This window comes from Mus caroli, chromosome 16, assembly GCF_900094665.2.
Source record: "Mus caroli chromosome 16, CAROLI_EIJ_v1.1, whole genome shotgun sequence".
Taxonomy (NCBI): domain Eukaryota; kingdom Metazoa; phylum Chordata; class Mammalia; order Rodentia; family Muridae; genus Mus; species Mus caroli.
Genome location: NC_034585.1, coordinates 10898207 through 10924921, shown reverse-complemented (window position 1 = coordinate 10924921; position 26715 = coordinate 10898207). Strand labels below are relative to the sequence as shown.

At 46.2% G+C, this 26715-nt stretch overlaps 1 protein-coding gene and 1 pseudogene across 2 annotated transcripts in view; one reads left to right on the top strand and one right to left on the bottom strand.

The window, feature by feature from the left end:
• The window catches only part of Abcc1 (ATP binding cassette subfamily C member 1), a 101111-nt gene that overhangs the window by 65668 nt on the left and 8728 nt on the right, over window positions 1-26715 (bottom strand). The window contains exons 1-5 of one of the 2 annotated variants that reach the window (XM_029470501.1): window positions 25766-26045; window positions 7065-7241; window positions 5645-5770; window positions 2980-3117; window positions 598-723 (exon numbers count right to left, since the gene is read on the bottom strand). In XM_029470501.1, coding sequence (XP_029326361.1) covers window positions 598-723; window positions 2980-3117; window positions 5645-5770; window positions 7065-7241; window positions 25766-25789 — 591 coding nt within the window. In that variant the 5' untranslated portion in view covers window positions 25790-26045. Of the gene's footprint in view, window positions 1-597; window positions 724-2979; window positions 3118-5644; window positions 5771-7064; window positions 7242-25765; window positions 26046-26715 lie in introns of those variants that run through there. The other variant, XM_021184472.1, reaches the window with a different exon arrangement.
• LOC110311228 lies at window positions 26011-26709 on the top strand (annotated as a pseudogene).

Below are 26715 nucleotides of genomic sequence, written 5' to 3'. Positions count from 1 at the left end.
AAGAAGAAGAAGAAAGACTGAGGAAGAAAGATGGACAGTAGCAAGCAGCAGGTCACACGATGTCCCTGAAACTGACAGAGGTGGCAGAGGGCCTAATGGGTGCCATAGCAGAGATTCAAGACCTAAGATAATGTGGATCCACAGCCCCAGCCCTAGCTCCTACCGACCTCAGCCCTGTAAGACCATGGCCTTCATCTGCCAAGACTTCCCATTTGTCTAGAAAGCCTGGGCAGTTGGAATTTACCTGATACTTGCTGACTCTAAGTTTTCACCTGTGGGTTCTCTTCACATTTTCTAAAATCATCATGCTAAGTAAAAGTTACCAGCTGGCTTGTAAGGCACAACCAGGGACACAGTAAAGCAGACTCCCGACCTCCAGGGACACTGGTGTATCCACGCACAGGTTTCCACGTGACAAGTGAGAAGAATGATTTTGCTATGGGCTTCCACAGGAATGGAATGTGAGTCTGCATTGGTGAAGTGGGGCTCAGAACAAGTACTCAGTTGGTGTTGGGTTTAGAACCTGAGCCAAATCAGAGTTAGCTGCAACTGCCTATTTCTCCCCGACCTGGGCATACACATCTGGGTCACACTTACCCGGTCATGGACAGTTTCAGAGAACAGGGGTGAGCAGTCTGAGAAGCAGGACAGCACGAGCTGAACAAGCACAAGGGTGAAGTACAGATAGAACGTGGAATCTCGAAACACGTCCACTTGAGCATCCTGAGCAGGGGAGAAGGCAGGGGGCACAGATCAATATAATCTTCCCTGAAAGCAGAACACAGATGACACACCAAATCCTCACAGTCACGAGGAATGGTGTTCAGTGGTAGGGGCCCAAAATGGCGTGAGATGTCATGGGCCTCTGCAGGAATCTGCCAGCTAGGCTTTCTTCAGATGCTGCCCCCAAACCTCAGACCTCCCAGCCTTCAGAACCACAAGCTCAATAAACATCTGTTTTCTCTAAATTGTCCTGACTATGGATTTGGCTATAGCAACAGTAAAAAGGATTAACCTAAGCCCAAAGAGCAGGTTGCAGCCAGCAACCTCCTCTGCCACAGGCATCCCCACATTTCCCTCCCCTGAAGATGAGACAGAAGAAAGTTACCTTCATCTCCTACGCCTAAACATGTCTGCTCTGCTCCTTCTGGCTGTGGGACCTCAGCCATTTATTTAACCTTTCTATGCCCTGGCTCCTCCACCGCTGAGCACATCAGTGGTCCTCAACCAAAGGCTGTTTTGCATGCCAGACAATAATTCCAGTGTCTGGGAATGTTTGACATTAGCTCCTAGCACACAGAATATGGAGGTCAGGGTGGCCCTAGATATCCTACAAAGCACAGGACAGTGTCCCACAATGAAAAAGCCTCTGTCGGCTTGTCAGTCAGTGCTGAAGTAGAGATGCCTCATCAGAATCATTATGCATGGTCATCAGATTATTCATGAGAAACGTGTAGTCCCTGGAGAAGCGTTTAGGAAAACACAAACTCAACTCTGCCAGCTACTGTCCCTGTTCCAGAGGCTGTGCTTTTTACAGGTGCTCCACATCTATCCTCCCTCCTCTATGTTCCCTCCTTCCATCCCCACTTCATGCTCATGCCAGTCTCTAGCTCCCAGATCACAAGAAATGACAGACTATCCAAGAAGTGTACATTTTTCAGACATTTTGAGAGTGGCACTCAGGGGCCAGCCTCAACAACTTCCTGTCAGAGTTACAGTTGGTAACACCGAGGTTAACGTGTCTAGGGTCCTTGGGGAACAGCCACTGGGTGCCACGGACCACCGCAGTCAGGATAGGGGTCCCTGGAATGAGGGTCCTTGAAGCAAGGTGGGTAAGGATTTGGCGGTGACAGACAGAAACAAACACAGGGCAGTTTGAATCTGAGTGTATTTTGTAGCTCTAAAGCAGGGGATTTTATACATTAAAAACCAAATATTACATGTATCCAGTGAAACAATCACAAATACCAACAAAAATCATTTGGCACAGTAAAGCACAAAAATCATCCAAGCATTACAACTCTGAAACTATGTATTCAGTGAATCACAAACAGAACAGGTAACATCATTATAAATCACCAAAATATAACAATTCTAAAAGGATGTATTCAGTGGGGGCTGTCGTCCAAGGCTAATGGCATATTTCCAGGAGCAGGTTAATAAATCTTTAACAGTCAATACTCTTAACCACTGAACTAACTTTCCAGCCCCACAGTTATTATTAAATAATAATAATAATAATAACCATTATTAAATTATTATTTAACATCTAGTGCCTGGTTTTTTTATAATCTTCAATGTATAAATTTAAACTATTTGAATTCTTTCTAATTAAGGGTTTCTTTACCATATACCAAAATCCACCTCCAATGACACACATGTAGCCATATGAAATTTTACTGTTGGGAAAGTTTTTATCATAATAGTTTTGTAACTGATTTAAAAAGTAAAGCGTTGGTTTCCCTGGGGATAAGTTCATGTTAGTGGCCCCATCTCTAGGGATGGTTTCTTACTTAAGATCTTGGCCTGGGCTACCAGGAACATGTAAATAAGAAAAGGAATAAGAGAAAACAAGACAGATAGATTGCCATGAGAACTATGGCTCAATATATTTTGTCCAGTAAAGAGTTCCACAACCGATTCCAGGAGGCTTCCCCCTACTGAGGTCAATCACCTCAGTCTGTGGAACTTGCCACACAGATCCTACTGGAGGTGGTGTGGCAAATGGGCAAACAGAGCTCCCAGCTCAGCTCCAGCCTGGCTAGCCTATAGAGGCACTACAGACAGAAGCTTAATGTGAGTTAGCATTTGCCTGTAGGCAGGAAAGAAGGGTCTAGAACAAAGTCTGTACCTGATTCGCTGGCGTAGAGATGGTCCTGGAAAAGAAGCAGAACCTATGTGGTCCCCATCCTATGGTTCCCATGGCAACACATGACCATACAAAATGGATTAAGCATCTCTTCCCCGGCCATCAATTACCTTTTTTAAGGCAGAGATGATCTTAGATCTCAAGATGGCAAGGGCACAGAGTAGGGCTACAAGCCAGAAAGTAAGCATAATTCCCGAGGACTGGACTCCCTTCCTTCGTTCAAGCTGAATTAAAAAGGTGGCGAGCAGCTGGAAGAGAAAGGTACATAAGAGTTTAGAGAAAGCAGGACCCCAGGGTCCCATGGTGCTGAGTAAGCATGCATGACTCAGGGGTCCAGGAACTGCCTGGAGAGGCCCTCACCCCAGGCACAGCTGTACTACTGCAACTACCTAAAGAGTTGTAGCTATTTTCTAAAGGTGTCTTTTTATTCTCCATGTGTATTCCTGTGAGAATGTGAGCCATATATGCACATGTATATATGGGTGCACATGTGTAGAGGCTGGAAGATGATTGTAAGAATTCTGCTCTCTCACTCTCTGCCTTATCCTCTTGACACAGAGCCTCTCATTTAACCTAGAACGAAGTTGGTAGCCAAGTTGCCTCTGCTTTCCAATTAAAGATATGTGTGACACGCCAGACTTTACATGGGTGCTGGAGATTTAAGCAGCTCTTAATGTTTATGCAGCAAGGACTCTTAACAACTGAGCTGTCTTCCAGTCCCTGAGTCATGGGATTGTAATAAGACCCTAACGGGAACTTGAAGGAAGCTTAGTTTAGAACTAAGATCCAGCTTTGAGAGAAGACAACGCAGAGGAGTGAGGCTGCAGTGCCTTAGAGTCCTCTACCTCCCCCTGGCACGTCCTCTCTGATTCCCCTCCCTCTCCATCCCTGTTCCAGGCACTCAGGCCAACACTCCATTCTTCTGAATGTTGGACATGCTGTTCTCAATAGGATGGTCCTCTGCCCTCAGCCCCTTCATCCTATTTGCCCTCTGGGCTTCAGCTCCACTATTCTTCCCTTCAGTGAAGTTTCCTTAACTCAAGTCCCAGACCCAAGTTCAGAGCTCCCTGTTCAAAGTTCTGCATACAAGGACACACAGCTTTTAGTCTTTTATAGAAACACCAATGATGTCTTTGTGCTAAGTCAAGCCACCCATTTTTATCTCACACATAGTCAGGGCAAGAATATGTTTGCTAACTGCCTACTAAGTGTTTGCAAGAAATTGAGCCCAGCAGGAGAGCCAGAAAATAAGCCAAGAGCCACCACAAACATCAGGACAGCAGTCAGAATATGGCTCTACCATCTCCTGGCTTTGTGACCTAGGCCCAGTTCCTTCACCTCTCTGGGCTTCCACTCACTTATCTACAACATGGGAAGAAAGTGCACATATATGAACACAAGTCATTCAGGAGTTAGTCTTGTGCCTGGCACCTGGTCAACATAGCCATCAGCATCACTGTGTCTTCTTTGTCCCCACCTCTCTCTTCGACGCCTCCACCGTTCCTCACTCACAGCCTTCCTGTGCACCTCCTTTCAGCCCCAACCCTTCAGATAAACTGATTCTCTGCCCCCAAGTCTGCTCTAAGCTTGTTCTTCTTCCTCTTCGCTTGTTCTTCTTCCTCTTCTTCCAGCTGCCAAGGCCTCTGCTCTCTAAAAACCTTATAGATTTCACACAGGATCCAAGCCTGGCTCAGCTACCCATAACCTCACCCACAGCCCTAGGCTTCTCTGTGCCTTCATCTTATCACCTGTAAGGAAACACATGGCGCCTGCCCCACAAGATCCCTCTAAAATGACCTCAAGCTCAAGCCCAATAACAGGAGTCCTACCCAGCTCAAAACTCACCTACCGTATATCTGTAAATTTAAAGTCATAGCTGTCTGTGCTGCTGAGGTATGGGATCCTAGTGGCCAGCACTGCTTCCTACTTTACTTAGTATTCTACCTCCCTAAAGCCTCAGAGCTCCCAAATCCATCACGCTTGAGAAACTACCACAAATGACATTCTGTGAACTGCACTTAAGAGATGCAGGGAAATGCAGGGCAGGGTAAGGACTGTAGCTGCTGTTCATGGCTCCCCTAAACATTAGAAATTCTGCATATTTTGTTTTAGAGGTTTTAAAATATTTTATTATTATGTGTGTTTGTGTGTGTGCGCGCGCATGCCATAATGAACATGTGGAAGTCAGAGGACAGCTGTGTGGAGCTGTTCCCTTCTTCCACCTTCCCATGGGCTTTATACCACAAGCGCCTTAATCCTCTGAGCCGTTTCTTCAGTCTTATCTATTGGTTTTAGGTTAAAGTTTTGTTCTTTTTCAGATTTATTTTTATGTATTGGTATGTGTATGTGTCTACGTGTGTTCCAATATATGTGAGTACCCACAAGGTCTGAAGAGGAATCTCTCTGAAGGCGGAATTACGAGGGGTCGTGAGCCACTCGGTGCATACTGTGGAACCAAACCTGGGTCCTCGGCAAGAGCAGCAAGCACTTTTAACCACTGAGCCGTCTCTCCAGCCTCTATCTCTTGGTTTTGTGAGACAAGGTCTCATGTAGCCTGGGCTGGCCTGAAATTTACTATTAGAGCCAGACTGACCTTGAACTCCCCATCTCTTCAAGTGCTAGAATGAAAGCCACCATGTTTGGCTCACTACACAGTTTCTCTTTTGTTGGTGGAACCTATGACCTTGCTCATGCTAGGCAAACACTCTACCACCCAGACACACCACAGCCCAAGTCCTCCATTTCTCGCCACCAGCCCCACCAGCCAACACTCACCATGGTGATGCCCAGCAGTGTTGGGCTGACCAGTAACACTGGGGCTCGGAGCACTCCCTGACTTCTTTCCCAGAAAGAGTAGAAGAGGTCTGCCCAGCAGATGATCCACAGAAAGAATCCTAAGGCCTGGAAGAAAAGGGAGCTCCACGGCATGACACAGCAGCAGCAATCCTGCAATCTCTCTGAGCACCACAAAAAGTCATCATGAGGACACCAGCTAAACTCCAAGGTTCTCAGTTAAACCTTGTCCGGCTTCTTACACTTTCTCTTTATGACAGGGTCTCCCTATGCAGCCCAGGCTGGCTTTGAACTCCTGATCTTCCTGCCTTAGCCATCCACCCAAGTGCTAGGATGACTGATATGCTCCACTGCTCCTAGCGGTGTAATTTATTTTTATCCCCTTAGTACCCCTAGAACCTGACCTCTAGCCACAGCTCTGAGATGGTTCTGTCCCTGCCTGTCACTGATGATACTTAATAAAAGAACAGCCCAATTTTAGGAAAGAAATACTCATGAGTAGTGGGCAAGCCAGACATGGTGGTCTGAAATCCTAGCATGAGAGGACAAGGGTCAGGGCAGGGGCTCTCAAGTTCCAGGCCAGCCTGGGTTACAAAGCAGGAACCTGCCTCAAAAAAATAAAAATAAAGAATTAGAGAACACAGGGCATGGGAGATGTCACCTTTTCACAAAAAGCCAAATAAAAAATCGTAGGACTATGTACATGTGGAGAAAGTAGAGACTAAGAAAGAGACAAATGACAAGAGTGGAAGGCACGGCCAATGGGAGCCTCGGGCAGAGGGGCTGGCACAGGCTCTGGGATTATTCTTGCAATTTCCCTATAGCCTGAAATAATTTCAAGACCAACCCTTTTTTTTGCATGTTAATGTCATGTATGTACATGTGGGTGGGAACGTGTGTGTGTGTGTGTGTAGGTACGGGTGCACACTGAGGCACCTTCCTCTTTACTCCTGAGGCAGGGTCTCTTGTTTGAACCTGGGACCCCTTTCCAGCTAGTCTGGCTAACCAATCTACCCAGAGGATTCCTGTCTCCACTTCAACTTTCTCATGGATTCTGGTCCTCACATTGTGCAGCACTTTATACAGTAAGCCATTTCCTCGGCCCTGAAAACATTCCCAAAGTCAAAATAAATAAATACAAGGAAACTACTTTAGTAAACAAAGACCTTATGAGAATTCCTCTGAGAAAGCTTCCATCATCCCCAGTGCAAACATGGGGAAACTGAGGCAATAGAAGTTAAAAGAGTTCACTCAAAGGTCCTGTGGCCTGAGTTTTGAACTATGTTTGGCTCCAAATTTCCAGTCTTGATCTAACACATTCATCTGCCTTCTTCACACAAGGCTAGCCTGGACTACACAAGTACCCAGAAGCCCCACCCCACAGGGACACCAGGTGACTTACAGTTTTGGTTTTGTTGAGGTGTGTCATCTGGATGTAGCCCCGGTCATGGCGAGAGAGATAGAAGAAGTAGAGGGGGAAACAGGACCAGAGGTAGAAACAAGGCACCCATGTGAGGACCGTGTTCTGAAAGCACTTGGTAAAGTCGGGGTTGCTGGTATGCCATGTGACATTCCAGTCCTGGGAACACAAGCAAAGGTCAACTGTCACACCACGAAGGAACAGGGACTCACAGGATTCAAATCCTGCTGCTGTAGGTTCTAAGAAATAGACCATGATTCCTTTATCCAGGGATCTCTCAACACAAGTACACAAATCTCAAAGAGTCAGTGGCCAGAGAGCCTGAAGGCGAGTAACAGAAGCAAAGAGGAAGTGATCCTAGTGCAGCAGCAAGTTCCCTGCTCATAAGATGGAGGGAGGCTGTCACCAGAGGGGACTTTGATTCCATGAACCCTGAAGAACCTGGGGGCATCATACTGATCATTTGCATGTATGTTTCATGAACTAAAGACTCTAGACCTTTATCACCTTGAGCACACATACTGCCCAAATGCCAGGACTATGTGTCCATCCTATGTTAGATGTTCACAGAAAACGATACTGTATAGAACGAGGGAGATAGCTCAGTAGGTGACGCACTTGTTGAACAAGACCTGAGTTCCATCCCCAGAATGCACATTTTAAAAAAAAATGTTTGGGGCCAGCAGGGTAGCACATGCCTTTAATTCTACCAGCAGAGGCAGAGGCAAGTGGACTCTGAGTCTGAGGAAAGTCTGCACTATATAGCAAGTTCCAGGTCAGCCACTACTATATTAAAATAATAATAACAACAACAACAATAACAATTTTTTGTTTGTTTTTCTTTCCTTTTGTTTTTTTTTTTTGTTTTGTTTTGTTTTGTTTTTCCCAAGACAGGGTTTCTCTGTATAGCCCTGGCTATCCTAGAACTCACTTTGTAGACCAGGCTGGCCTCGAACTCAGAAATCTGCCTGCCTCTGCCTCCCAAGTGCTGGGATTAAAGGCGTGCGCCACTACGCCCGACAACAATAACAATTTTTAAAGCTCAGTGTGGCAGTACATACCTGTAATTCTAACACTGGGAGAATGGAGACACAGATACCTACGGCGCCCTGGCAAGCCAGCTTAGTATACTTGGCAAGATGTGCACCACCACTGCCTGGCAATACAACACAACTTTTAACATTTTACTCTGTGTGTGTGTGTGTGGGGGGGGGGGGGGGGGAAGGGCGCAAGTGCACACGTATGACAGCACCTTTATTCACTGAACCCATCTTACTGAAGCCACAATTTTTAATTTAATAAATAAACCATTTGGCTACATGTGATGGTCATAACTTTAATCCTAGCACTTGGGAGGCAGACGCAGGAAGATTTCTGTGAGCCTGAGACCAGCCTAGTCTACATAGTTAAGTACCAGGCAAGCCAAGGATACTAGTGAGACCCTGTCTTTAAAAATCAATTTTTTAAAATAAAAAATAAAATATATATACATATATACATATATATATACATGTGTGTATATATGTATATACATACACTCACACACACACACATATATATACATATATATATAATAAAATAAAATGTTCTGTCCTTTAAACCTATGAATTCAGCCCTTTACCATTTCCTCCTTCTGATGGAGGCACAGAGAGTGTTACTCAGTGGTTGAACCACTAGAGTAGCGTGCAAACCCAGCCACTGGTTCTGCACAATCCTCCCACTACAACAGGTTACTGCCATATCCACATATCCACACACACCTACCCATCACGCCCTGCCTCCTACCTGTCTGTATGTCTATCTCTCCACCTGTACAATCATCCATCACCCAGCCAGCCACACATAAATTCAGCCATGACCCCTCTCTCTTTTGGTACTTGCTTGCCCTTCACAGATAATTACACAGCATGTTAAATTTTTTTCTTAGTATATAAAATAATATATGGTGAAATATTAGTCTTTCTCTCCTAACTCACAGTCTGTGAAATTACCTCACAGGCAAGCTTCCCTTGCTAACACATTAGTTTTTCTTCCAGGTGCCATCCAAATGCAAAAAATGTAGTTTCCCTAAAGGGTATCATGATGCCAACTCTATGGGGAGGGGGGTGTCTTATATTATCCATGTCCATGTGCACACATGCACACGGTCAACAACTTTCAAGAGCCTGCTCTCTTCTTCCACCACGTAGATCAAACTCAGGTTGTTGGGTTTGAAGGCAAGTACTTTTTCTGGACCATATCCCCAGCCTTTCCTTTTGTTAACCTGACTGATCCCTGGAGCTGGCATGTGCTCTCTCAATATCCCCCACCACCACCATGCCAGCCTCAATTTGCCTGCCTCTGCTTCCGAGTGTGGAACTAAAGGCATGTGCAACCACACTGGCCAATGGAAATCACTGACAAGATTTGCCTAATCTTGACATTTTCATTTCTTTTGGCAAGAGGAAGGAAGGGAAAGGGGAAGGAAGAGAGAGGAAGGGTGGAAGAAGGAAAGGAGGAAGGGAAGAGGAGAGGGAGAGGGGGGAGAGTGAAAGGAAAAAGGAAGGAGGAGGGGGGAGGAGGGGGAGGGAGAGGAAGGGGAGGGGGAGAGGGAGAGGGAGTTTTGTCCTAAGCAGTTTCTAATCACTCCCAGTGCCCTGATGTTTTTTCTAGAGCCAACCATTATCAACTTCCAGTTGATACCTGGCTGCTGATACAGAAGACACCTGGTGCATCTGTAACAGAAACTCCCAGATGTTCTGTAGTCCAGTGGAAGGCACCCCACCCCATCCCACCCCTGCTATCATGCCCTGCTGTTGTCCTCATTCTCCTCAGAGGGCCCTTGTTCTTGGGAATACCACTCTGCCAAACTACATGTGGCAATCTTGACTTTAATTCCACCTCCCACTACTTCATTCCATCCACCTTGCAAATAAACAACACAGCATGACATAAAGAAGCTAGCGCTAGCAGGTCCCTATGGCAGCCATGCACCTGTCTATGTGGGGTAACCTCTGGAACTCAAAGTGGCCAGTCAGGTTTATTTAAAGTGTAGACAAGTTGGCCAGGTCTGCTGGTACCAGCCTGTAATCCCAGCTTGAGAAACTGAGGCAGAAGATTGAAATTTTAAGACCCATCTAGACTATAGAGTGAGTTTAAGGACAGGCTAGGCAACTATGTGAAACTTGTCAGAAAATAAAGTTAGGGCCAGTGAGATGGTTCAACAGGCAACGACACTTACTACTAAGTCTATGGACCTGAGTCTGCTTCCCCAGAACCTAGTAGTGGGAGAACCCACTCCCACACACCGACCTTTGCACTCACACACAGAAACTAAAATGTGTAGAATAAGAGATAGAAACAGGGCTGGGGATGTGCTTAGTGGTAAAGTGTTTGCCTAGAATGCACAAGGCCCTGGATTCTATTCCTGGTATGGGGAGGAGGGGTAACAAAGACAGACAAAACCCTCAAAACAAGCACATGGGCTTACACGAGGCAGCCACTTCCCAGGCCCCAGGTATTCATAAACCTCTGAGCCTTGCCAGCCCGACAGGGGCAGATCTCCCACCAAAGTTTAGTTCTTTATGACAAATGAAATAAACAAGGTAGTCCACTGTTGAAAGTCTGAAGGAAGACTCAGATTGACATCCTTGTATTAACAAATGACACAGGTGGACTAGGGAAATGGCTCAGTTGATAACTCAATTGCTCTCCTGTAGAATCCATTATAATCAATTTCCAGGACGAGGTACACTGGAACTCATCTAGGAGCCACAGATAAACAGGGGCATTAGGAACTCAGCACTCGGGCTTCAGTATTCACTACCTTTGACTCTCCTCCCACTAACCCAGCAGGTACCTGGAAACTGCTAAGTAAACAAACATCTAAAGCCATCTCTTCCCTCTCCAGCATTATTCCCTATAGTGTGTGTGACTATGTATATGTGAATGTGCACATGTGTATATGGATGCCAAAGCATGTGGTGTGTTGTCCCTGAGGAGCCACCCACCTTATTTTTTGAGATGTCATTCTCACTATCCCAAGCTCACCAATTAGCACCTCCTGTCTGCAAGTTGTCAGCACTGGGATTGCAAACTCACACAGACACACTTGGCTTTTTACTTGGTTACAAGAGATTGAACTCAAGTTCTCAAACTTGCATAGCAAACACTTTACTGACTTATCTCAGTTCCCATGGTTAGATGATAGGTTGGCTGGTTTTTGTTTTGTTTTGTCTTTTTAAGTAGCAGTCCACGGATTTCTTAGTCACCAGCAGCCCAAGTAGAGTCCTGGCTTTCAGACCTGGTGAATGTGGACTCCAACTTAAGACCTTAACCTCATGTGAATCTGGTCAGGACACGGTGATGTCCCCTGAACTTCAGCTTCTTTCCAGTATGTTGGTCAGGAAGGTGAAGTGCTTGGAAGGGTCTGCAGGAACCAAGGAGGTAGTATACAGAAGAGCTTAACCCCACAGAGCTCCTACAGGCAGATCAACCGCTGTCCATCGCCATGCACACTAGTACAGACAACATCTAAGGAGCAGGAAAGGTTCAGGCTAGAGATTAGCTCCTACACAAGGCAGATCCGCTGAAATGCCAAGGAAAGAGAGAGAGGTGCAGAAGAGGGTGTTTCCCTGAGGAAGGGGAATTGCTGAGAAGTGAGCACCTTGCCCCAGAGCTGAGCCAGAAGGAGCAGGAAGGGACTCCAAAGGGAAAGCTGAAAATATGGAACTTAAAACCACAGAGGGCCAGCAGTCACACCTGCCATCTCCCCTCACAGCCCACAGTGGCTCTGAGCACAGCTGGAACAAGGTGTGGAGCCTCTCAATATTTGCTTCATCCAGCCTCAACCTCAGCCACTATAGAAGGCACACAAGAACTGTGGCTGTCACTTGTAGGCTTTTAGGCCCAAGCAAAGGACTCACTGCCACCAACCCAAGACTCCAGTCACCTGGTCTTCCTTCCGCGAACACACTCACACACACACACACACACACACACACACACACACATACTCTCTCTCTCTCTCTCTCTCTCTCTCTCTCTCTCTTTTAGGTTTTTTGTTTTGTTTTGTTTTGTTTTTAGGTTTTTTTGAGACAGGGTTTCTCTGTATAGCCCTGGCTGTCCTGGAACTCGCTTTGTAGACCAGGCTGGCCTCGAACTCAGAAATCCGTCTGCCTCTGCCTCCCAAGTGCTGGGATTAAAGGTGTGTGCCACCATAGCCGGCTCCCAGGACTCTCTCTTAACCAGGGATCCTAGAACTCAAGCCTAATTTAGCTCAGAACTCTCCAGAGAACCAACTGCCCTGACACAAACTATGTGACCCAGGCTACTGAATTAACACTCTATTCCACCCTCAAGTTGATCGCACTGTAATGTGTCCCCTTGACCTAAGGATAAAGTTCAAAGCCCTTAAGTTTCATGTGCCCATAAAATTCTGTCTTGCAGGGTTCTTTTGTTTTTTGAGTCAGGTATCTTTATCAGTACACTCTCGTATTTTCCTTTTCTCTTCTCTCTTAACCAGGGGCAGGGGAGGCACCAAGCAAACAGGTAGAAAAGCACCTTAAGCAAAACCCAGAAAGAAATAAAACAAAAAGAACCTAGGAATGTGGTTCAGGTAAAAGTTCAAGGTTAGCCTCCTTCTTGAGAGAGAGAGAGAGAGAGAGAGGGGGGGGGAGAGGGAGAGGGAGAGGGAGAGGGAGAGAGAGAGAGAGAGGTCCACCTACTGAATGGATACACGTGTGCCTTTACTCGGACAGCAGTGTCACTTACCGGCTCTGCTCTAAGTACCCAAGACCACATTAGACCCTTTTTAGTTGGAGGCCATGGGTAGGAGGTGAGTCTTTTGGTATGTCATCGAGGCTGTTCTAGGACTCCTGATCTGCCTGCCTCAACACTCCACTCTCCCTGTACTAGGATTACAGGTGTGCACCACTATGTCTGGCTACTCAAATCCTCAAAATCCAGTCGGGTAGAGAGGTACAATCATAAAAACCATTTTATGAAGGGAACATGCTGGTACATGCCTTTAATTTCAGAAGCGACAAAGCACAGACAGGAAGATGGCCCTGAGTTTGAGGCCAATGTAGATTACAGAATGAAACCTTGTCTCAAGCCTTCCCCACTAAGACCCATTTTCTGGGGATAGAAACTGAGACCCAAGCATATAACATGCAGACAAATATACACAACTAGGAGCCTGAAGCCATACATAGAAATTTGTCTAGAAATAGAAACATCTGTAGTGTTTATCAGCTATGTGTACTACTATCCCCTCTAAAATCAGTATTAGTTGGGGAGGGGTGACAGTGTGGGTAAAGTGCTCGCCATGGAACATGAGGATCTGAATGTGATCGCAGCACCCACATAAAAACCCAAATGCAGCAGTGTGTGACTCTGGGCTCAGGAAGAGTGAGCTGAAGATTTGGTAAGAGACCCTGTCTCAAAAAACGAAGATGGACTCCACATGTACAAGCACATACAGCGCATGTATACATGTTCATACACACTCACAAAATATCACCAAAGAGTTGGGCACTGGAGTGAGCGCCTGTATGACTCCAGCACCTGGGAGGCTAAGGCAAGAACATAAGGAGTTCAAAGCCAGCCGAGATTACATAACAAGACATAGTTTACAAAATAAATTAAGTAATAAATACCCAATTAAAATCAACCTAAAAAAGACACACAGCTGGGCAGAAACATTTTCTTAGGCAGTCAAAAAAAACACCAAGTAGCTGGCTGGCTAGGAAGTTGACCTGAAGCCAAAGGGAGGGAAAAATGGAAACTAGGGGTTTGGAGTTTATAATCTTTGGTCCTGTTTAGATTTTTCTCTGTGTGTATTGCATCTAAAATACCAGCAAAGAGCTTCAATTCACACTTAAAAAACAAACAGTAGCATAGCTGAAAGGTTGACATTTCTGAGGTAGTAACAAACCAAAAAGCCAGTACTGACCAGTGCCAATGGCCAGCGTAGCCACAGAGGCTGGAACTCTGGTTCCCTCAGCACCAGTCTGAGCTACCTTCCTACTGCCTCCCAAATGGGTGTAACAAATGAGGACATCATCCCAGCACTTGGGAGGCTGAGGCAACGGGAATATGAATTAGAACAAAGGGCTGGGGCTGTAGTTCAGTGGTTTTTATCTAGCACGTGCACCCCAGATTCAACCCCTGACTTGCAAAATGAAAAGGAAAAAAAAAAAAAGCAAAACAAAAAAAGCCTACTTTGTTCTTTTTCAGACAGGATGCTTAGACTATTCACATACACTGCTCAGGAAAAGAGAGCCAGGAATCTAAACCTGGGCTCCCATCTCTGATCTTGAAACTCAATCCTGGAACTCTGAAGGCTGCAACACCCCAACTTCAGCAATCTACACATGATAGCTCTCTGGGACAAAAATGCTACAGGATGGCCAATACATGCCCTTTGGCTTTACAGAGTTCAAGTTCACCTGTGCAGAGCAGACAAGCCATGCACTGGCTCAGACTCATGAATACTCCAAACACTGGCCCTTAGCAAGAGTGAACAATGGCAGAGATGGCAGGGGGTGGAGCCTGCTTTGAATCAGAAACAGCAGCCATGAGGAACAATATCCAGGATAAGAGCAGGTCCAAACCTAAGGATTAGGCCAGCAAGATCAGAGAAAGTAACTTAAGAATAATTCTTCGTATACTCATGTACAGCCCTCCATTCTTCCACTGAACTCCTAAGCTTCACAGAAAGGGACATAAGGACAAAGGGAGACTGCAGGCTCCAAGTGCCAGAGCCACATGTAGGGATCTAGCTCCAGGACTCTCTCCAAGCTCCTTCTCCTGACAATGGGCAAGGGCCCAGCTCACAGCAGACAGGTCACTTACAAAAGTCCTGCTCAGAACAGGCCCAGGCATGGTCACCCGACCAAGGGGCACAAGACAAGAGCACCTGAGGAAGGGTACCAAGAGGTAGCTGACCTGAGATGCTCTGAGCTTCAGGACACAACCCTACTTAAAGAGAAAGCATGGGGTGTTGTTTCCTATGGCAATCTTGTGATGATTAGAGGACCAGAGTCCCTCTCCTTAATATAACATTAGGCCCAGAGTCAAGAAAGGCTCTGGTGACATGCTGGCAGCAATGCCACCTGCCTACTGCCAGCTGAGCTTCCCTCCTGTGACCTCTGACTCACCAGAACTAAGAATAAGGCCCAGAAACACTGACTAAAGCACAGCCAGATTTTTGAACCAACAAGGGGAAGCAAGAAGTGGTGAAAAATAGTCACTGTCCTAGCCTGGCAAGCACCTAAATCCTCATGCCAGATGTGCAAGCCAAGCACTCAAAAAAGCAAGAGATGGCCTTCCCCTCTCTTTTTTAAGTAGGACCCTGAAGTATCACTAAACTTCTCTGCTACCACCTGAGGTCTGGGATGAAGCATGGGGAATGTCAAACATGTACCAAGCACAGGAGTGTGTCTGAGGACAGATCAGGGACAGGGAACAGGCATTCCTCTATTGTCTGAGCACAATTCCCAAAAGTAAGGAACCAGCACTGAGCCCCAGGAATAAGAGTCTGTTATTTTGGTTTATTGGTGCTAGGATCAAACTCAAGTCCTCACAGAGGTTAGGCATGCCCTCCATCAATCAGCCGCACCCGTCCCTTAACATATGATTTAAAACATTGCTTTTCAAACTAGGGGCCAGTCTGACTTCCGAGTGACATCTGATTGCTTGGAAAGACTTCTAGTTGCCAAAATGAAGTATCAAAGGATTGTATCATCTCATTATGTGGATAGAAGTCAAGGATATTTAAACCAGTCCAATACACAGAGCAGGCCAGCAGGCAAACAACCCAAGTGTCACCAACACTGACTGAGGAATGCTATCTGATCATCAATTCATCCCTGACTATTCTTAGGAGTCCATATTCCCCAAAGACACCCTTATCAACACCTGGGCTTCAACTCCTCAAACACAAAGAAAAGTTCTGAAATGCTGGCTCCTCTTAAGGAGTGGTGGGAAATAGTCACTGTCATAGTCAAGAAAATACCCCAAATTCTCGTGCCTTATATGCAGGCCAACCACCTGGTAAGTCACGAAAAGAGCCTTAGGCAAAGACAGGCTTCAGTCTCAACAGAACTCCTACAAGAGGAGCTGGCAAGGAGAACGTGACTCAAGCTGGCCCTTGCTTTAGTGTAAGCCCAGGCATACAACAGCCACCCTGACTTGCACACCCACATCCTGTTCTGCCTTCCCGTATGTGCCAGTCTCTCATTCAGTAAAGACTTACCTGGTGGCCCCACTAGGCATGATGAATAGATGTGCAATCGCAATACTTAAAGAGGTTTTGGCAGGAAGATCTTTAAGTTCAAAGCCAACCTGAACTACAAAGCAGATGCACATTCAGTTCCAACAGTGCCAAGTCCACTGGAAAGGGAGGCAACAGAGCAGTCCCAAGGCACCTGGATCCTGCCCCACTCGAGCAACTGAGCTGCATCCTCATCCTGTCTGTCTGTCTGTTTGCTTTTGCTCTTGTTTTTACTCTATACGTTTACCAAGACAGGGACACAAATCTGTCTAGAATCCCGTGGATTCCCATCAGCACCAATGTCTGTCTATATCCTGTTCCCATGGAGACCCATAAGGCAGCAACAAGACTCAGATGAACTCTCCAAAGACAGCACTCAGTCTTTTCAGATGCTTCCTGTAGAACCTGAGACGACTTTACAATTACCTTTTTCCCTTCCTTCCCCCCACCATTCTCCCTACTTGGGGGGAGAGGAGATGTCTGGTGGTCCTAGGGATTGAACCTATAGGGCCTCATGTATGCTAGACAAGTGCTCTACCACTGAGATACATTCTCAACTTTTGTTTGGTCTTGTTTGATCCCAGGACCACAGTTAGGCAAGCACTCGAAGGCTGGACCTAGTTCTGACATTTCCATTTGTCACCTGGCCCACAGAAGACCATGCACACCTGGGCACAAAGAGCACCCCTTCCCTCCACTGCCGTGGGATAGGCAAGGGGGTGTTTGCTCACTGCACTGACCAAACCCACACTAGGGTAGTGGCCAACATTTTCTATCCCAACTATGATGCAATGCACTCCCTTGGAAACTGCTTCTTTTATTTTTGTTTTTTCTTGTGTGTATGGGGCGGGACACTTGGGTAGATACACGCTACAACGTGTATGTATAAGGCAGGGGACAATAGGAATCAGTTCTCTCCTTCCACAATATGGGTCCCAGAGATTAAACCGAGGCTCTTAGGTTAGAGGCAAGCACCTTTACCCCCTAAGCCATCTCAGCCACCTATACCTGCTTCTTAAGCTAAAGAAAATGTGGAAGATGTGACCCTCAGCCTCACCAAACTTCACTTAGTTCCTCTGCCTCACGCTGACAAAGGGGGGGAACCAAGATACACGATGACTCTGAGATAGGCACCTAGAGAAAGTAAACCAAGACAAGCTGGCAGGCATTGGGACCACATGCCACATACCACTTCCCTGAGGCCACAGGAAAGAAATATGCAGATATAACAACTGATAGGAACTCAGGGACCCCGAGGAACTGACTGTCTCCTTACTTCCTCTTGAGAGGTCAGAACAAGCTTCAGGAAGGCAGATGCTAAGGTCTACCTAAGTGGAAATGGGAAAATGGCAATCCAAAGCGTGCCTATGGAGGGCCTGGGGATCACCTAGTGACAGGCCTGACTTCAGGGACAGCGCAAATGAAAGAAAAGGAACCTTCCGGTCAGGAAAGCTGAAATGTTCTGGACCATGCTGTGTGTGATCCCACCACAAGCCTTCACGGTAAGTGCTGTTTTCATCGCCCACAGTGGAAACTTAGGCAGGTTATAAAAGCCTGGCTCACACCAACGAAAGTTATCCCAGCCAATTCAGTAGCCTGTGAAAACCTATCATTCTCCATTATGGTTCATGTAACAGTGTGGCGTGGATAGCCCCAAGAAGAGGAGGCACTAAAATGGCACTCCCCAAGACAAGACACATGCATTAATAAGGTATTAGCTCACTTAATTTCATAGCTCAGTAAGGAGCCATTACTATGTTGTACATGAGAACACTTACAGACAGGTGACAGACAGGTAAAGTTGCTAATCCAAGTCACTTGTTGGGATTACAGGCATGCGCCACCAGCTTATGCAGGGCTGGGGATCAAACCCAGGCCTGGATGTAATCTAAGTCAAATCCTCACCCTTCCAGATTTCAGTGTCTCAGCTACTGGTCTCTACCCACCAACGCTCCAGGCCACATCTCCCTGTTGCTCTCTGCCCCTGGGATGCAGATCACAACTTTGGGGATATCTCTTCTTTCATCCAACTACACCATTCAGAGGGAGGCTTTCTTCTCTATCTCAAGTCAAGAAAGAGGCACAGCACTCCACACTAAGCACGAAATGCTGTCTATCATCCTAACTACTGGAAAAGCTGAGATGAGAGGACCATAGGTTCAAGTCTTCTGCAGGCTACAAATTGAGTTCAAGCCTAGGTTGAGTAACTTAGTGAGACCCTATCTTAAAAGAACAGAAAAGAGCCCTTTTGTGGGGATGTAACTCAGTGGTTTTAGAATACTTGCCCCAGTACAGCACAAAAAGAAGGGAGGAAAAGAAAAAAGAAAAAGGAAAAATGAGAAAAAAATAAGAAAGAATCGTTGCCTCTCAGAAGACAGAACTCCACATGCCCCACCTCTGCACTGTTACTCCCAGACACTCAATTACCTTTAATGGTAAGGCTGAGTGTAACTGCCAAGGTAGCTGCCTGGCCAGATCAGGGACTTGCCAGCAGCTGCAGTCTGTCTCCAGTGCCAGCTGCCTTCTTGTCTCCACCAGCCATATGCCTGGGCCAGCTTGTTTACACCAAACCCAGGCTGAGAGACAGCAACAAGCTCTCCCATCACCCAGCCACCAGCCACTCACAGCCTGTGACTCCTACCAGGCCCCAAGAAAGAAGTGTTCTCCAAAGCTGCTGCTCCTGCCACATGGATACTAGGGTAAGGCTGGTTGGTCTGCATTGGATTTAGGTAGAGAGATCTGCTTACACCTGAGCTTCAAAAGGAGCTACAGATACAAGTCCAGTGCAGAGGTAATTGAATGAAAAAAGAAAAGAAAAAGGAAAGAAAAGGACATGACTGCTCCTCGATATGGTAGAGGAGAGAAAGTTTGTTAAAGATGTGTGGGAGACATAGCCAGAGGCAGACATGTGTAGGAGAGTCCAGAGTGGACATGTCCCTAGACCATGCTGGCAGATGGGGAAGGGAGAAAAGGAGAGAATGGAGAGAGGAGAATGAGCACAGCAGCCAAGAGGCCAAAGGGACAAAGACAGGGGCAGGTAACCCAAATGTCTGGACTACATAGGGAAGAGTCTCTGAGGGAAGGGCAGCCCAGACTCTGGGCTACAGAGTTCAGGGTAGGGGGTGAGGTGTGCCAGCCAAACCCCTGTAACAAGGAGGAACTGGGGGATGCTGGGAAAACCTGGAGGCCTGGTCCACTTTCAAATGTTAAGTAAGCACCTCAGCCTTTGTCTGGGGTTTGAAACTTAGCAATGACACCCCATGCCCACGTTGTCCCAGGCATCATGCCTGCCTCCCCTACAGCCAAGCACCCTAGAGACAGACCCTAGACAGACTACCCAGACACCTGAAATGTCGCAGAGAGCCTGGTTGGGGTCTACCTGGAGCCAGGAAAGACACAGCTGGGTTCTGGCCTGATTCTGCCACGGCTTAAATGAGCCCAAGACAATCACCACACCAAAAATGCCCCTATACGGTCTCTACTGCCCCTTACTGTCCACCCACCTTATCACCACAGAATGGAGTCTGCCTAGAACACCTACTATGTGCTAGGTACTACACTGCACTGAGAAGGCTGTTAGTGCCTCTTTCTTTTCCCATAAGATACACAGCATGAACCTGCTACACAAGCATTAAGACCTGAGATCCCTCAACAAGCCTGGTACATCAGCCTACATCTCAAATCCCAGTGCTGGCAAGGTGGATAGAGACAAATCCCTGCAGATCCTCCCAGAAGCCAGTATAGGTGAATCTATGAGCTCAAAGATAGACCCTGTCTCAAAAAGTAAGGTAGGGGACAGTAAAAGAAGACACCCAATGTCAACCTCTGGCTTCCACATATATACATACCCACAGGCATGCAGATCTGAGTACACACAAAAATATGTAGCATGACCCAATTTACATATAAGGAAACAGAAGTTTCCATAAATCTAGCAACTCGCCCACTCTATGAGCTGGGAAGTAACGAGTTTTCAAATCCACCTACTCCTGGCATTGATTCCAGCCACACATCTCCAGATTTCTTTCGGGCCACACCTTCCCTCCAACTGGACCCTCAAGAAATAAAAGGACTGACCTCAAGGGAGCCTTTTCTCCATTCCTTCCTCCTACCAAGAATACTGCTATCCAGAGCCAGATCAGCTCTGTCCCCAGCATTGAACATGAAGTATCCCACCAGAGATCATGCATGAATCATGTGTGAGACCAAAGAAAACAGGAAAGACTAGTTAAATTACAGCTGCAATACCTGATATACTGATATGGGACACATCCTATGTTAAGAAATCATTGAAGCCTTATGAAAGCTCTGAAAGATGTGCAAACCTAACTATAACCACAAGGTCACCTTCTCAGACACATACATACACACACACACACACACACACACACACACTCACTACAGGACAACAACAACAGCAACAACAACAACAGCTATTCCTGGACCATGCTAGAACTTTGAGCTAGCCAACACTTTTCTGAAAAACAAAGCAAAGGCTGGGGTGTAACCTTTTTGAATGTTCTGAACTGTTCCTTCTCCTTCAGGGATGGCTTTCAGGGAAACAAGCCAACAGGACTTATGTTCATAGCATCAGTACAATGTTTGCTCTCAAAGAGGGGGAAAAAAGGTGGAACAAAGGAGGAAAAAAGTACTATTGTGACTTAAATGTTAAACCACAGCCAATAATGATATGAATTATAGTCCACAGGTATGAGGAAGTATGGTGGTAGAGTGCTGAAGGTTGTCGCTACAAGGTTCTGTGAGGATGGAAATTTCTTTTAACAGCAAATACCACAAAATGGAATGCAACTGACCACCATGGTCACTCAAAACACGAGAAGGCTAAACCTTATGGGTTAGTACACAAATAAATATGCAATGGCCCAGGAAAGAATTTTTACAATGCTCAGGAAAAACAGAAGGCCAAGGTCTCCTCCAGTACATTGTATACCCCAGCAAATTAACAGGAAAAAGACCCACCATGATACATAAAGACATATAGCCTTACTTTCACTAATTTCCAGAAAGAGTCTCATTAATTTGCCTGGGCTGACACGGAAGTCGCCTTGTAATTCAAGCAGATCTCATACTTGTGAACCTCCTGCCTCAGCCTCCCTGATCTCTGGGAGATACTGACTTGGATTTGAACAAATGGATTGTTGTTTTGTTTTATTTGTTTGTTGTTGTTTACCAGTGTCTTGTCACAGTGACTGGCCTCTACCTCCTAAGCCTCCTGTTTCAGCCTGAGATTACAGGTATGCACCACCACACCCAGCTAGAAGTGGGAATTTTTATTCACTTACATTCAGAAAAGGCTAGCTATATACTTCTTGAAAATAATCAGCCTTTAAAGGTTAAAATTTATGTAATTTTGACTCATGCACAAGGATACATATTAGATAAAAGGGAACTCTAGGCATGGTCCATACCACAGTTCTGAAGCCTGGAATGTTATATATCTGATGGGAAAGATTTGTGAGATTCTATGTATCTGTGTGGATGGCAAAAACACCAGCAGAATAAAGATTATAATCTAGTAGACTTAAGTATGTGATCTATTTTATAAGCAGGTGGAAGGACATGGCTACAGGCTGCTCCAATAGAACAGCATCTATGTTAACACATCTGTGTGGTTTGTCTGACTACAGAGCATGTGTGATTTTTATAATCAGAAAACTTTGTGCTGTAACTAGAAGCTTTATGGGGAAGTTATTTACTTCTTAAATAACACGATTAAAAAAAAAAAAAAAAAAAGACGCTTCGTATTTAAACACAGCTTTGAAAATCTGGAAGGGACCCAACCACCTTCATTTGGTCTCCTGATCTCAGCTCCCTGGCATGCAAGGTTTAACTTCTCTGAGCAAAATCCTCTCACATCCAGAAAAGCAGCTCCAACAGGCTTCCAGCTTGCTCAAGACTCATATGCCTTGAGTACAGAAGGTGTTTAGTAAGTGCTGTGGGAGTGTGACTGTTGTATTGACCTAGTAATTAACTAGCAAATTTCAAAAGGTAAACATCTCTCAGGCAGGCGACTTCTGGTGGGGAAACTTAAGCTGCTGAGTCATATGCAGGTATCTGCTCACAAAGCATGATCAGGAATGTCCCCACAGGTCCCCAACAGCCCATTCCCTCCCCAGTGCTGATTAACCAGCTGAAACACTGATAATGACCCTGACAGTCACCAAGAGGGAACAGGGTGAGACAGTGGCTTCTTAGCTTTCCCACAGAAAAAAGGGAAAGCTCGATAAGAAATGTGACTTCCTTGTTCTTTCAAATTCCACAGACTACAGAGAAGGATATTGCCTCTTACAGATAAGTGAAGGATACAAGATACAGAATATTTACAGCATGAAAAATAGAGAGAGAAAATGTGCACACATAAACACAAACTGTGCATGTGCGCTCTCTCTCTCTCTCTCTCTCTCTCTCTCTCTCTCTCTCATCATCACTCACTCACTCACTCACTTCAGAGGGAGTGGGCAGGGAAGAACACTGAAACCTGACTTTTCCCTTCATATTCTTATTACTTTTTTTTTTTAAAGAAACAGCATTGTCCAGACTTAATAGGCCTTGAACAATTCTGAAATTCCCTCACAGGACTATAAAAGGAAGCCAGGGGACCTGAGGGGTACAGCTCAGTGGTGTGCTGTGTGTGAGGCCCTGCGCTGGCACAAAAGGGTTTGGTCCCCAACAAGAGAAGTAGCAGAACCTACCTATAATCCTAACACTTAGGAGGTGAAGGCAGCTCGTTCAAGGTCATCCTTGGCTACATAGGGAGTTTGAGAGCAGCCTGGGCTAAAGGCTCTGTTTCAAAAAAAAAAAAAAAAAAAAAAAAAAAAGGAGGTGGGAGGGACCTGTAGTTAAATTTTTCAAGTTGTTTTCTAAAAGCCAGCAGAAAATCTACCTAGCCAAAAAGGAAAACCTGTGTTGGTCATTAAAAGCTGTTTGAAGTGGGATATCCCAGCTCAGGCTTCACTCGAGAGGTTCTGAGCCACAGATGAGACAGGGAACAAGAAGGGGGGAAAGTGTACAAGCTTGATTTAAACACGCAGAGGACTGGGGCTGAGGTCCATCTCAGAGTGCACTTAAGTTCCATCCGCAGCACAGCACACCCATTTGTTCCAACACAGATCAAAGGCCCTGATCGCTCTGGACAAGTGCTTCTTCCTCCCTGGCCTGGGATTTCCAGGCCCTTTCTATTAGGCTTCATGCATCTGTGAAAAACTTGAAGCAGGACTTTAATGAGATTTCTACTGGCCCTGTAACTCCTCTGAGCTAAAATTCAGTAATACAGAGCTGGGAATGGAGCTGAGTTGGCAGAGTATTCATCTCGTGCTTGTGAAGCCAATTCCCATCCCCCACTCTGAAGACCCTGAGCCACTAGTGCCCCCTATAGTCCCAGTGCTCAGAGGCAGATGCAGAAAGTGAGTGAGGGGTTCAAGAGCATCCTCTACTACACATCAAGTTCCTAGCTGGCTTGGGCCACACTCTGTCTCAAAAAATATGTAAGGGCTAAATATGGCTCAGCAGTAAAAGCCCAGGTTGCTCTGGCAGAGGACTCATATTAACAATACCAAGAACCACATGGCAGCTCACAATCACTTGTAACCACAGTTCCAGAGGAGCCTCGTCCTCTCTTGCCTCTGCAGGCACCAGACAAGCATGCAATGTAGACTCATACATATAAAACAAGAATCTGTATATATGTACGTGTGTGTGTGTGTGTGTGTGTGTGTGTGCATTTTACTCTATGCTACTCTGACTACATCACGGTCCTCAGGACCCTGGCATGGGTTTTCCCTCTTTCTGGGACAGAGCCAGCTCAACCACCAAAATAGTGGGACTATTTTGTCCCACTTCTTGTTAAGGTGGTTTATACCCACCCTAGTTCCTCCTGGTTTAGGTCTCTGTGTGGTTTACTGTGATTTGGAATTGTTTGGGGCATCCCTAGCACAAAGCCCATGAGTTCATGGACCTAGCCTGTCTTGTTCAAGACTACATCCCCAGCATCCAGAACAAAGCTAGAACACCTACCAGATACTCAATAATTTAAAAAATAAAAAAATAAGTGTGTGTGTTCATTGTGAAGAAACAAGAAGACAAATCCAGGGTCTTAAAAGCCACACCCTTGAGCTGGAGAGATGGCTCAGAAGTTAAAAAGCACTGACTGCTCTTCCAGAGGTCCTGAGTTCAAATCCCAGCAACCACCCAGAAGGCCAAGGAAACTGAGCTTCTCAGAAAATAAAACTCAGGAAAAGAGCAGGGAAAAGGTCCATAAAATCTTCTTTACCACTCAAGGGTAGCAGAATGGCAGCCTAGAGCCACCCTCCTTGCCCCCAATAACAGCACAGAGAAGTCCCATAGGTAAGTCAGAGGAGTGCTAAAGCAGACTGACTCTGGACTTGGTAACTACTTAACCTGAGGCAGTTCAGAGAGGGCGGAGAAGGCGGGTGGGGGAGGGGGTGGGGGGGTGGGGGGTTGGTACACGCCTCCGATCAGAGCACTGGGAGACTGAGGAAGGTGAAGGGAAAGTTCCAGGACAAACTGAGAAGACAGCTCCTGTCTCAGAGGGGATGAGGGCTGTGGGGATGACTAAGTGTGTCTACAGTGCATGTTGCACAAGCATCCCCAGCACCATGGAAGAGCTTTGAGCAATGGCATGCATTTGTAATCCCAGGGCGCAAAGGCAGAGAGAAAAATACCAAGAGGCCTCTGGCCAGTCAGCTTAATTAAAAATGGGTAAAGCTCCAGGTTCAGTAAGAGACCCCATCTCAAAATAAATGGTACTTGACCTAGTAAGACACCTGCCATTGACCTCTGGTCTCTACATATGAACAAAAAGGAATGAATGGCTGGACCCGGTAAAGCATCCTTTGATCTCAGCACTCAGGGGCAGAAGAGGGCCATTTGGCACTGCCTGGGGGCATGTTTGGTTTAACAAGTGTGGCTATGGCTGGCAATTTGTGGGCAGAGGCCAGGGCATTGCCGAGTAACCTATAATACTCAGGGTGCCCCGACAGCACAAATAACAGTTTGGTTCAACTGTGAACAGGGCAGGGTTGAGAAACTAGGCTCTATTCTCCCTCACCACACCCTGACACTCCCACAAACGCAGTGTCTTACCACTTTGCAAGCAGGTAGCCCCAAGCAGAAAAACACAAGTACACACTTCCACCAAGGCAGATGCTATCCCCAATTTCTTGTCAAGACAGGGGAAGCTTGCTCCAGGCTCTCGTCAGCATCCCAACCCACTTACTTACTTACTTTTGTAAAACATCCAGGCAAGCTTTTACAAGCTGATGTTTTTACTGACTATTAAGACCTACTTGAAAACCTAGAGACTATGTGTGTATCAGACCTGCTTCAGAATCCTAGGGTACCTAGAATAACAACCCTACAGCCCACCCTCCTGCCATAGCAAACAGACCTGGGTCTGAGACAGGGTCTTCATGCTGCCAGTCTGGCCAGCTGGGGATGAGGTGTAGCTGAGCAGCTGAGCACTGGCCTAGATATTCAAGACCCTGGGTTCATTAGCCAGAAACACACACAGGCTCCGTCCTCGCGCCCCTTTTCCTACACTTTCCTTCTCTCCCGGGTTGAGGTGCATTCTGGGCATCGAGGCCGAGCCCGCGGCCGCCGTCGCCTAAGAGGAGCGAGGAGAGGCCGTGACCGGGCAGAGACCGCCAGACCGCCGGAGTCGCCGCGGGAGAGGAGTCGACTAGCCAGCCGCCGCCAGCGAGGCCCGCCCACCCATTTGTCTGGCCCTCTGCCCCATTCACCATGCAGCCTGCTTCTGCAAAGTGGTACGATCGAAGGGACTATGTATTCATTGAATTTTGTGTTGAAGACAGTAAAGATGTTAATGTAAACTTTGAAAAATCCAAACTTACTTTCAGTTGTCTTGGAGGAAGTGATAATTTTAAGCATTTAAATGAAATTGATCTTTTTCATTGTATTGATCCAAATGATTCCAAGCATAAAAGAACCGACAGATCGATTTTATGATGTTTGTGAAAAGGAGAATCCGGCCAGTCATGGCCTAGGTTAACAAAGGAAAGGGCAAAGCTTAATTGGCTCAGTGTGGACTTCAATAATTGGAAAGACTGGGAGGATGACTCAGATGAAGACATGTCGAATTTTGACCGTTTCTCTGAGATGATGGATCACATGGGTGGTGATGAGGATGTAGATTTATCAGAAGTAGATGGAGCAGATGATGATTCACAAGACAGTGATGATGAAAAGATGCCAGATCTGGAGTAAGGGCTGTTGTCATCGCCTGGATTTTGAGAAAGGAAAATAACTTCTGCAAGATTTCACAATTGAGAAAACCCCTGAGTCGATAGCTCTAAAGACAGATATGCTGTACTTGCCTCC